The sequence below is a fragment of the Crocuta crocuta genome, unplaced genomic scaffold, assembly GCF_008692635.1.
Source record: "Crocuta crocuta isolate KB4526 unplaced genomic scaffold, BGI_CrCroc_1.0 scaffold131, whole genome shotgun sequence".
Lineage (NCBI taxonomy): Eukaryota > Metazoa > Chordata > Mammalia > Carnivora > Hyaenidae > Crocuta > Crocuta crocuta.
Genome location: NW_027528977.1, coordinates 12,903,840 through 12,917,185, shown reverse-complemented (window position 1 = coordinate 12,917,185; position 13,346 = coordinate 12,903,840). Strand labels below are relative to the sequence as shown.

The 13,346-nt window shown below is 35.6% G+C and overlaps 1 protein-coding gene across 1 annotated transcript in view; it reads left to right on the top strand.

The window, feature by feature from the left end:
* Positions 1 to 12,357, top strand: part of CREBRF (CREB3 regulatory factor) — a 53,103-nt gene extending 40,746 nt beyond the window's left edge. The window contains exons 8-9 of the mRNA XM_077757304.1: positions 411 to 533; positions 9,789 to 12,357. Coding sequence (XP_077613430.1) covers positions 411 to 533; positions 9,789 to 9,904 — 239 coding nt within the window. The 3' untranslated portion in view covers positions 9,905 to 12,357. The remainder of the gene's footprint in view (positions 1 to 410; positions 534 to 9,788) is intronic.
* The last annotated feature ends 989 nt before the right edge of the window (positions 12,358 to 13,346 follow it).

Genomic DNA, 13,346 nt, shown 5'->3' with positions numbered 1-13,346 from the left:
AGCTGCTTAAGGTGGGGATATTTGTTTTTAAAGATTTGTAATCGGAGGATTTAAAGGACTTCATTTGATTTATTTAATAAACATTTACTAAGATCCTATAATTTGATATACAGGCACTATCATAGGCATTTAAAGCCATGAAGACAAGGCAAGTTGCTTATACGATAGTAGACATTGATACGTGTCTACAATGTGTTATCAAAAGTGGCACATCATTGAAATTAGTGTAAGAAAGCTTATAACCAAAAGTGGCACATCACTGAGTTTTGTATAAGAAAGCTTATAACCATCACTACTTAATATTTTCTTACACATTTTCCATTTTTTAACCAAATGACTGTTATTACATAATAGAAAGCAAATTCTTCTATGTTAGTGACAAGTTCCAAGTGTCTTGTTCTGTCTTACAGATAATTTATTGTTTGTAATCAACTCCATCAAGCAAGAGATTGTAAACCGAGTACAGAATCCAAGAGAAGAGAGAGGACCCAACATGGGGCAGAAGCTTGAAATGCTCATTAAAGATACTCTTGGTAAGAAGAATATTGGATAAATTAGTAACAGTGACATGTAGTGTAAGATGTATAATTTAAGGAGATATTAATAATTCTTTTAAGGAAAAATTCAAATGCTCTTATTGTAGTTACTCTTCTTTATGAGTTGTTTTGTCTTTTGAGATTTTGCATTCATGAATGTGTATTGCTGGTTACCACAATTTGTTATTTACACTTCATTATTGAACTGTTTTAACACTTAGGAGAAATGAACTTCTGGCAACTTTACCTTTTGTGAGGAAAGGAAAGATCCCTGAGCCATCAAGCCTATAAATTACTCTTTGGTGGAGGTTCTTACCAATACATTTACTCAGTAATATATTTCATAGGATTCTAGTAAACATAGCTGTATGCTTTTCCCTGAACAGATTATACAACATGGGGGAGGAACAGAGAGGCAGGCATCCAGCAGTCAAGCAGAGGAATACCTGATGCAGGAAAGAGGGAGATAATCCAGACATGAGGACTCCAGAGGCGCTGGAGCTGAGCTGCTATAGGAGCAGATCGCCTTGGGAATAGCAGCCCAAGGACAGTGCAGCATAGTGCAACCCATTAGAACCCTGAAGCCTCATAAAATTGGTTCAGCTGTTTTATGTGTTCTTTAACAGCATTTATCCTAGGACGGCCTTTTAAAAACTGGTTCTCATGTAGTCATTATATAGAGTGCCATACTTCAGCTATCTGAGAATTTTCTTCCAGTTCATTTTTCTCTAGGATGCTGATTGTGTATTGAATGAGGTCACTCAGAAGAATTAGAGCTTACATTTTTTTTTTTAAGTTTATTCATTTATTTTGAGAGAGAGAGCAAGCAGGGGAGGGGCAGAGAGAGAGTAAGAGAGAGAATCCCAGGCAGGTTCTGCACTGTCCGTGCAGAGCCCAACATGGAGCTCAAACACAAACTGTGAGACCGTGACCTGACCTGAAACCAAGAGCCGGCCACTTAACCGACTGAGCCACCCAGGGACCCCTAGAGTTTACTTTTTAATAATTATTTAGTTCCTTACCTGAATTCTAGAGTAACAAACACTATAAATCATTCTATTTTCATAAAACTGTAAATATCTCAGAATTTCTTTCACATTTCTGTTAAGACAATTTTTCTTACTTCCAGTTACTATAAATTCATTCATCAAAGTTTTGTCAGTGCCTACTCTATGCCCATTGTGGGGGAATACAGGGAGGGATAACAGACTTGGTCACTATTCTTATGAAGATTGTAGTCTAAAAATGGAAGACAAAGAATAAACAGAAAAAAATAATAACAAATTGTGGCAATCACTGTGATGTGAAGAAATCAAGATGTTTCAATGGAGTGAAGTGAGCAACAGTTTATTTCTATTTTTTTTAATATAATTTATTGTCAAATTGGCTAACATACAGAGTGTAAAATGTGCTCTTGGAATTTGGGGTAGATTCCCATGGTTCATGGAACAGCTTATTTCTATTTATATAGAAATACTTCTCACAGCTATGAAAATGATTGCATTTTCTTTAATTAAAAAAAAACACACATTGAATGCTTCCACACATGTGCCCACAATGCATGTTTCTGATGGTCTTTGAAATTATTAGTTTGTCGCTGTCAGCATTGTGTTCATACTGAATGTAAAATATTCTAGTGTATTTGACGGCAGTTTGGAATCATTAGTAAAATTAGCAACGCGTATAGATTTTGACAAAACAGTTTCTTAAAATTTGACAACACTTAACGTTTGAAGGCCAAAGGAGAAGATTTGTAAGAGAGATTAAGGGCCAGGAAAGAAGGCTTCCTCAGGTGTTGGGAAGGGATAAACAGCTAACATTTACTGAGTACTTACTATGACCTAGGGCCTGTCTGCTAAGGTTGTTTAGTCATTTACTTTCACAGTTCTGTGAAGGAGGTATAATTATTCTAGTTTTAAAAATGAGGAATTGGAAACACAGCCATGTATTAAAGTAATTGATGAGTTATACATTCAGTAAATGGCTGAACCAGGAGTAGAAGTTAAGTTCTTTGAGTTCCGGTGTGCACACTGCCCCCACATACCATCATTTAGCCCTGTCATCTGACACCTGTCTCTGTAGAATTTGACCTGAATAGTTGACAAATGGCCAACTAAGAGCTTCAGCCAGTAGGCTTACTTGAAAATTTCTTTTTCTTGACACTCATTGTAACAGTTGGCACTTGTGAGCACTTGAAACATTTTCTTTATTTTAAGGTGCCTTAGAGCTGCATGCCTTGTTTCCTGTCTTTTAACCAAAACAACACTAGTGGTGTCTCTGTGGCTCTAGCAAAAGCCCGTGGTCTGAAAATTAAAATCATGTTTTCCAAACACAGAAGCTTGTTTACTGTAGTGGTTGAAATCAGAGTATTTGAAATCGGTTCTAGATTGAACTCCTGGCCCTGCCACATACCACACGAGGACCCTAGGGAAGTGACTTCACTTCCCTCAACCTAACTTTATTTATTTGTTTGTTTGCTTGTTTATTATAAAATATGGACAATTGTGTGGATTAATTGGGAAGAGCGTATATAAAACACTTAGCACCCTGCTGAGCACATAAATTCTCAATATTCAAGTACTAGCTGTTGATGTTATCTATTATGTCTTAACCATTTAGATTATTTTTTCTAAAAGTTTTATTTCCACCTTATTCCTAAAACCCATCATTCATATTTTAGAAAACTGAAGATTATTTTTCCTGACAAAATTAGTCAAATGCTTAAGTTGCATGTTTACAACATAATACTCACCTGATAATTATTGGTGATATAATTGGTTAACAAGATAGATATAATTTTTCCATTTCAGTATTCCAAATGGTATGGCATTTCAGTGATTATTGCTTATCAATAGTTAATAATTCTTTTTGCTAAGTTTTGGAAAATGACTTATAAATAGTGACTAGGTAAGTTCATTGAATAGTAAAATGAATATGTAATTGTTATATTCACAGAATTACCTTTTCAAAAGTCGAGTTGTACATATGTATCAAAATAGAGTACAAACAAAACAAAACCAAGAACCATATATTTATACAGAAAATAAACAGTATGAAAGGTCAGAAGTTTATTTTGAACAAAATTATATTTATGTAGAAAACAATCTTAGGTAAAGAGTGGATCCTAAATATCAATATTTTCCTAAACAACCAGTTACTTTTTACCTCATGTAGATGAATTCAGTATGCAAATAGAAGTCATGGTGAATTTGCTTGACTTTTTCTTCAAACAAATGGATGCTATTTTAATAATTGATGTATTCTTTCAGTGCATTTCTGCCTTTAATATTCTGTACAATAATTTTCAGTTCCTTTATTAGGTAGAGGGAGGAACTTAATATTACAAGTAAAGATTCTTTTTACCTTTTCAGTTTTTAATTTAAAGACCTTATATGTTGATATGTTTGTATATTCTCTTTACATCCAAAAGGTCAGTTTCTAATTCCTTGACTCATATTTTCTTTCCTTTTTAGAAAAATATTTTTAATGTTTATTATTATTTAGGGAGAGAAAGAAAGCACGAGCAGGGGAGGGGCAGAGAGAGAGACACAGAATCCAAAGCAGGCTGACAGCTCTGAGCTGTCAGCACAGAGCCCCACGTGGGGCTCAAACTCATGAACCCCAAGATCATGACCTGAGCCAAAGTCAGATGTTTAACCAACTGAGCCACCCAGGCACCTCTTTCCTTGAGTATTTAAATATGTTTCTCCATTTTTCTTTTGGCATGAAATGTTTCACTTAAAAAGCTAATGATTGCCATTAAAAAAATTTTTTAAAAAGCGGGGGCCATCTGGGTGGCTCAGTCGGTTAAGCGTCCGAGTTCGGCTCAGGTCATGATCTTGCGGTTCGTGGGTTAGAGCCCTCCATCGGGCTCTGTGCTGACAGCCGGCTTAGAGTCTGGAGCCTGGTGGGGCGCCTGGGTGGCTTAGTCGGTTAAGCGTCCGACTTTCGCTTAGGTCATGATCTCGCGGTTTGTGGGTTCGAGCCCCGCGTTGGGCTCTGTGCTGACTGCCAGCTCAGAGGCTGGAGCCTGTTTCAGTCTGTGACTCCCTCTCTCTCTGACCCTCCCCTGCTCACACTGTCTCTCTCTCTCTCTCTCTCCTAGAAATAAATAAAAAAAAATTTAAAAAAAATAAAAGAAAAAAAAGAGTCTGGAGCCTGTTTTGGATTCTGTATCTCCCTCTCTCTCTGATCCTCCTCTGCTCATGCTGTCTCTCTCTCTCTCTCTCAGAAATAAAACATTAAAAAAAATTTTAAAACAGCTAATGATTGCCTTTTTTTCTTATAAGCTATTTGCTAATCTTTGCCAAGTTGTCAATAGGATTTTTTCTTTTCTTTAAATATTTGTTTTATTTTTGAGAGAGAGACTGTGAGTGGAGGAGGGGACAGAGGATCCAAAGTGGGCTCCACACTGACCGCAGTGAGCTCAACATGGGCTTGAACTCGTGAACCCATGAGATCATGACCTGACCCAAAGTTAGATGCTAAACCAGCTGAGCCACCCTGGCACCTTTCTTTTTCTTTAATCTTAGTAATTTCACTAGACTTTGTCTTGGAGTTGGTCATTTTAGGTTGATATTGTCATATGTGCGTACTATGCCCTTTCGTTATGTAGTTTCAAATCTTTTTACTATTTGACCTGTTTCTTCACTTTGTTTTGTTGTTGTTATTGTTCAGGGATTTATTATTTGTGGGTTGGATCTTCTTTGCCTATCTTCTGTATTTTCTGTGGTATATTTAATTTTTACCAATTTTTTGTCTCCTAATTTCTTTTTTATTTTAACATTATTTCTTCTTCACACCTCTGTGTCTCTTAAAAGCATTATTGTGTTTGTTTGCTGCTCTTGTCATTTTTTAGTTTTCTCTTAATTTCAGAAATTAATTTTTTTTCCAATTCTTTTCTGAGTTCTTTCACCTTATTTCTGAGTTTTTTTTCTATTTCTGATTTAAGTTGTTCGTTCATGTAACATTTTCTCTAATGTGTTTTAGTTCATTTTGAAAATCATGGAGTTCATTCCGAAACAATAGTAGGTTATGGCCATTTGCAATAATAATAGAGGATATGATCATTTTGCGGTCATATCTTTAGGCACAGTTTCATTGTTTGTAGGATAACTTTTTATGGGAATTTTGACCTTGATATTTTTCTATTCCTTTGTATGCGAATTTGGTTTTTCTGAACTTTGAAAAGAAAGTTTGGTTCAGGATAGCTTTCCTGACTTAAGACTTTACAGAGTCCTCTGTATTTGGTTAATATAAAACTATGTTTTATATCATTTATGAGATGATCATATAGTCTAGCCACAAGAAGGGGACCCAGGAAAGGAACAGGAAGAAAGTTTATCCTGGAGAAACAAAGTCACCACATGCTACAAGGAGGCCACATGAAGGAAGCACTACGGGAGAAGACTCCACAAAGCATGTAGGGAAGAGACAAGAGAGAGAGACCTGGAGTGGGAGAAGAACAAAGGAACCTGGGGGCAGATTCCTTTATTGAATGTTGAGGTGATACGCAAAAGCAAAGGATGGGAGGCGATTTCTTTGGTACATCTGTATGTCACTAGCCCACAGTCAAGTGAGGGCAAGAAGAACTTGTGGCAGGGAAGGTGCACAGGGCAGCTTGATCCTCACTCATTTTATCTGGGCCATCTATTTCTTTCATATGTATTGTTCCTCTTCTACAAGGGAGTCCTGGTTGGTCAGTACTTAGTTACAGAGGCTAGACTGCTCCAGCCCCTCAACACCTTACTGCAAGGCTCCTTGCACTCACTTTGTACTCACTATTCATTTGGACAAAAATCTCTCACAGCTTCAGCTGTGTTCTCATGTTGGTTTCCTGTGGCTTCTGGTGCATAACCTGTTGGCTATTTTATACTTTTGTTCTCAGGTCTGATTACTCCCTTTTGACTCATCCTGCACAGATGCTGGTAATGTGAATACCACAGAGGCCTTGTTGCTTTTGGTAGTTTGTTTCCACCCTTTCAAATTTTGGGGTTTGTGCAGATAACTTGTCACTTGTTAATGTTTTCCATGGGTTTATGGTGTTTCTATTTAATCTCTTTTCATATGGGGAACTGAGGAGGTTAAAAATCTATGCAGCCATATAACAACCTTTCAAGAATTCCCGTTAAATAGATTGGAGTTTCTTTTTCTTAAAGACTTCGTAGAACACTCTTTGAAACTGTCTGATCCTGTGTTTTATGTGATTAACTCTTTGAGAACTTTCTCTGTGTTCTGTATAATAATTTGTATGTCAGATTACAAGTTATTCTGGAGTGGGTTTTGATAATTTATATTTTCCTAGAAAATTATCCACTTCCTCCATGCCCTCAAATTTATTAAAATTGTCTTTGTTTTTTAATATCCTCTGTGGCTAGTGCTTCATTGTCATTTATGTCTACTGTGTTCACCTTCATGTCTTGGATTGGTTAATTATANCTCTAGAATTCATCAGTTCTTCTGATTTCTTCAGTTAGATGCTTAATTCCCTTCTTTTTAGTCTTTCTTATTCATTATATAATTAAAAACCTTTGAAATTTCTCTGGAGTGCTGCTTTAGCTGTATCTCAAATTTCTGATGTCATATTTAATTATTTTCTGAATACTTTGCAATTTTACGTTTGATTTACTCTGTGTCCCAAGAATTGCTTGAGAAAGATTTAAAAGTTTCAAGAAGGTAGATATTATTATTTTCTAGTTCTTTTTATTAACTTCTCTTTTTTGTGTGTGATTTATTAAAATATTTTTTAGCTAACATACGATTACATTTATTTATATTTGTTACATTTATTACAACCTAATTAAATGTTCTGTGGGCATTTGAAAAGTAGATATATTTATTATGTTAAGACTCCCATTATATTGGGGCACCTGGGTGGCTCAGTTAAGCATCTGACTTCGGCTCATGTCATGATCTCACAGCTTATGAATTCGAGCCCCACATCAGGCTGTCTGCTGTCAGCACTGTGCCTGCTTCGGATCCTCTGCTGCCTCCCCCCAACCCCCAGCTTGTGCTCACTCCCTCAAAAAATAAACAATAAAAAAAAAAAAAGACTCCATTATATGTTGGTTAGGTAATCTTAATCAGGCCTCTTTTTCCTTTTCCTTTTTGTGTGGGGTGTCCATTTATTCCATGTAAAACTGAGAAAGGGCACCCACCACTACTGTATTTCAGGTTTTTCTCCTATTTTCCGTGGTTTTGCTTTTGAATGCTGGAATGCATGAATAGGATTCCTTACTGCTAGATCTTCATTATGAATTGTAATCTTTATCATCATGAAGCTTACTTCTTTTGTCTTGTTTATAGCTTTTTCTCTGAATTCAGTCTTGTCTGATACTATAATCATAAGTGCAGCTTTCTTATTATTTATATTTGCTTAGTATACCTTTGCCTACTCTTTTATTTTTAGTCTTTTTGAATCACTTCATACTGGACACATCTCTTTTAAAAACATTTAAATTCGGGGCACCTGGGTGGTTCAGTCAGTTAAGCATCTGACTTCAGCTCAGGTTATGATCTCTCAGTCTGTGAGTTCGAGCCCCGCATTGGGTTTTGTGCTGACTGACAGCTCAGAGCCTGGAGCCTGTTCTGGATTCTGTGTCTCCCTCCCTTTCTGCTCCTCCCCTGCTCACACTCTGTCTCTCTCTCTCAAAAATAAACAAACATTAAAAAAAGAAGAAGAAGAAAAGTAGAAATACTATAGTGAACATCTGCTTATCATTCAACTAGATTCATCAGTTGCTAATATTTTGCTGCAATTGCTTTATTTGGATATCTACATATTTTTATTCCTAAGTATTTGTAGGTAACTTCTAAACATATCCTTCATCCTTAACTACTTCAGCAAGTATTTCTTGAGAACAAGGACATTTTGAGAATAAGGCACAACATCATTTTCACATCCCAGTACTTCAGCATTGATATGATAATCTATATGGAATCCATATTTAAACTTCCCTGCTTGTCTCAGTAACGTGTCTTAGAGCCTTTTTATTTGTCTTTGATCCAGTTAAGTATCATACATTGCATTTATTTATATCATTTTTCTCCTTTAGTCTAACGCAGTCTCCCAGTGTTTTGTTTTGTTTTGTTTTGTTTTGTTTTTTTCTATGAAAAATCTAGGTAGTTGATCTTGTAAAATGCCCCAACATCTGGAGTTGCCTGTTTCCTCATGATAGATGCAGGTAAATTTTCTTGGCAAGAATCTTCATAGGTGATTATCCTTCTCATTCCATCAATCAAGAGGCACATATATCAGTTTGTCCCATTACTGGTCATGTTAGATTTAGTCACATGATTGAGGTAGTGTCAGTTGTTTGTTTTTTACAGTATCTTTTGACTTTTTCCTGGGAGCAATGACTAGATACTTTTCTATTTCCATCTTGTTTTAATCATTTATTTTTTTCATTACTTTTAAAACATGCATATACCTCTGTTATTTGACTTATTGAGGTATCTTTTGACTTCAGCTGTAGAGGATGAGAGAGATGAAAAACTCAACATACTTTCACTGTTCCCACCTTTTTCCCCCACTTCTCTTCCAACTTTTGTTTATTCATTCACTTTCTTTAAAATGAAGAAAAGGGAACATAAACTTAATCCAGTAGTCATAAAAATTACTGAAACATCCTTCAGATCAGAGTTTTCAGTTACATAGGTGAAACCCGCCTATGGGATGCACTGAGGCTGGAGAAGTTGGAAGAACTGGCCAAAAAAACAGAGCAAACATGCTGGGTTGGGGAACAACGCTTGTTGGTGGGTGTGGGTTTGGGGTTTGGAGTATTTTTTGGACTGTTACTGTCATCTACTCCACTTTAAATGGCGATTAACCATTCTTCATTCTTGGTTTGACCTTTCTAATCTAAAAATTGTAGGCTCTGGGGTGCCTGGGTGGCTCAGTCAGTTAAGTGTCCAACTCTTGGTTTCAGTTCAGGTCATGATCTCATGGTCTTAGGATCAAGCCTCACGATGGGCTCTCTGCTGAGCACGGAGCCTCCTTGAGATTCTCTCTCCCTGTTTTTCTCTCTCGGCCCCTCCCCCACTCTCTCTTTTAAATAAACATTTAAAAACTGTAGGCTATGATCTGGTGAGTAGATTTAATTTCTGGGTTGCAGTAGTAAGCAGCTGAGTACTCATCTAGGACAAGTATCAAGCTGGGGGCCACCCCTGACCCTCAGATCTGCCTATTCCTCACCTTCCATTTATGCCTTCTCCATTTCTGTGCCTAAGCATGCCTTATTTCTTTTTCCTCAGGTCTCCCAGTTGCTGGGCAAACCTCAGAATTTGTTAACCAGGTGTTAGAGAAGACGGCAGAAGGCAATCCCACTGGAGGCCTCGTAGGATTAAGGATACCAACATCAAAAGTGTAATCAGCCTCATTGGACCACTGGTCAGAAATGTCTGTGTTCGTCACGTTATTCATTGTAAATTTTCATTCTGTTCTGCATGTCAGTTTAGCATTATGTAAACATTGATTAGGTTACATTGTTTTAAGAACTAAGTAGCATAAGTGAAGCATGATCCAAAATACTTGATTACTGCATTTTCAGAGCATAAACCATGGTTAAAACTGCTACTGACATCAGAATTGGAACACATACAATTGAAGTAAACGTTTAGATACAGATTGCAAAAATCTATTAAAGCAAAACGTTTTGGAGGAATGAAGATACTAGTAAATGCCAAATACTGTGGCAGGTTTATGCTCTGAACCACACAAAAAAATCGAGGAAGCATCTTTTTAAACAGTCAGTTTAGATTGTTTTTAGAATTATTCCTTTTGTTCTGATTTTCCACAACCATTAATGTCACTTGTACATGGCACAGCCCAGCACTCATGCCCATGTGCCATGTTAGAAGTTCATTTCTTGAGCTCAATATGGTAAATATAAATATATATATATAGATATACATATAATGTCTGTGCAAGTAAGAAAAAAAAGCATATTCTTTGTGCCTTGTATTTTGGGGAAACTATAAAACTGGTAATATTTTGTATGATGAAAACCCTACTGAGGAGAAACAAGATATATAGATGGAGAAATTAATGGGGTTTAAATGTTTTTTTGTTCCAACTCTTTTTCAAATTTTTTGAATGTATATAGGACTATGTTGAAATGTAGATATATGCCACAGAGTCTGTGTATTGTATAAAAAACAAAACAAAAAACAAACAAAAAAAAAGATGGCTCTAGAAAACTCCTATTTCGGTACTTGACCGGAAGAAGACAAATACTTGCACATTATTGCGATTGTTTTATTTTTTGTACCAAAGACAAATGCAACTGATATGGCAAACTGCCAGTCTAAGTAAAGTTTTGCACAGCTTACATGATACTGTATGAATGTATGAAAAACAAAGGAGAAAAAAAAACAGAAAAATGAAAAGGTCAGGGTTAGGGATCTTACTGAACTGTGAATCTTATTTCTGTTTGGGTCCAATTATCTACAGAAGGAGCATCCACACGTACAGATATTATTTTGCTGTTCCTCTCGTTCGCTTCCACAGTAGATAAGTTGGTGGCCATTTAGACGTCTGTAAGTCTTTTTATTTCTGCACTTATTGTAGGAAATTTTAATATATTTCATTTTAGTAAGCTATTGGTAAAATAGTTTTTGACCTTGAAAATTAAAGTTTATTTAGCTTATTGTAGTATACTTCCACCAAACAACCAAAATACAGATTATTTTTATTGTATTATATATATATATGTAAAGAAAGAAAAAAAAAGCTAAAAATATCTAATTCTTTAGTTGCCACTTTTCCAATCAATGTATTATTGTGCATGTAATATTTTCAAAGATCAACACAAGCTTACAACAAAAACAAAAACAATTTATAGATTTTTATATTTTTGTACAGGTATTTTCAAACTAGCTTCTTCAAACTTACATGTGACTTCTTCTATAGTTTCTAGAACTGAGAAATATTAACACATTTAGTTTTTAGGTGCTCTTTTTTGCTCACATAAAACAGCTTCATTAGTCAGTGTTTTAACTACGTTAAAGCTTTACCTCTTGATGAGAAATTTCTTGTGTCAAGGCAGCATTATAAACCTTCCCCACAGATCTTTCCATTCTGTCTCTCTTACTGTTGATCCTCAAATCTTGTGTTTTAAACTCTGAAAACTGGTGGCTTAAAAACTATATTTAAGAAAAAAAAATCTCTATCTAGCCCCCCCAAAATACCAAAAATTTCTGACCTAGCTGCTGGGAAAGTGTCTATTTCTCCAATGGTTTCTCCATTACCCCCTGGAGAATTTATTCCTTAATTATATTTTGTTTTTACAGTGTGTTTCTTTTTCTTCTATTTTATCCACACACCCCCATTTGTAAGCTGTAGCATATGAAGCAATAGCTTATAAAGGTTTGATTTTAAAACACACAGTAACAACTGAACAATGTCACTTATATGCTTCTTTGACATCATGAAAAGGAAACTCAGAAAAGGATTAACACCTTAGCAGAACTGTGACACACAAGATTTTCCTATGTGCTTGCTGGAAATGTACCCGGCTAGTGCATTCATGCTCAGATAATAAGCTCAGATCTAATGGTTTAATAGAATGTAAGCTCATTGTGTAAAGATTTTCCTCTTTAGGTGGGAGAGGGCAAAGTACAGGCTTATACCCTGGAAGTATATGAAGTTTTGACAGAGTGTGTTTAGTAAATTGAAACATGTTCCAAAATCGAAACATGTTCCAAAATATGGCAGTTTTGCAATCAGGTGAAAATCACTTCATGATAGGGATTCAGCTGATGAGGTTTATAAAATTGCCCCTTTCTAGCTGCTCTGTTAGGAATTCTGGTTTTTGATACTTTTTTCCTGNAAAAAAAAAAAAAAAAAAAAAAAAAAAAGACTTTGAATCTGTTTAGTAGATTCCATATCCTTGCATTTCAGTGTTTTATATGTACTACTTAAGTTAAATAGTTAAAAGCTTTTAAATAGTTGAGCTTTTTAATGTTGACACTTTATTTTGTACCTATTTATATATGTATGTATATCTTAGAAAAGCACTTTGTTAAAAAAATTGCATTTTATATGATTCCTGCCATTTGCTGCTAAATCTGGGCTGGTCAGAATGCTGCAGCGATACTTGATCTAAATAAAAACCTGGCAGTAAAATGTAGAGTGAAAGTTAAATCCTCTTGCTGTTTTAACTTTATCATAAAGATGACATAGGCAAGCTGTGCAGCTTTACATTTTAACCAGGGGACTCTGTGGCATTTAAAACCGTCTAGAAATGGTTGTACTTTAATGCCAGTAATAATCTGCTTCCTCTATTGTCATTAAAATATATACGTTTAGTGTATCACACAAACAGATCTTATAAGGGTAACGTTAAAAACCCCAACAATTGTACATGTTCTGTTTTTGAAAATTGTGGCATGTATTTTTGGGTGAAGATCATTAGAGAAGAGCTCTCTAAAGGTTTTCTGTGTTCATACATGGTATACAGATCGCTCATAATGAAGTCCAGAATCTTACGTTAAGTGAAGGCATTGTGAATTCACCTCAAATAAACCCATTGTTCCAAAAGCAATTATAAACTATGACTCTAGTACTACTATGATTTTTAAAAGAAAAATTACAAAAAACGTTCTTCCTCGTTTCAGATACACTGGATTCTTTATAGAGTTTGTCTCCATATGAAAGCATGCTGTCCAGTTGTTCTTGTTACGATCTTGTCTGAGTTTTGAATTGGGTGCCACACTTTTCCAGTCAATATGATTGCTTGTTCTACTGTACCATGTATGATTCTTGTCCTTTCCTATATCCTTCATGACAGATTATGATGTGGCTTTATATTG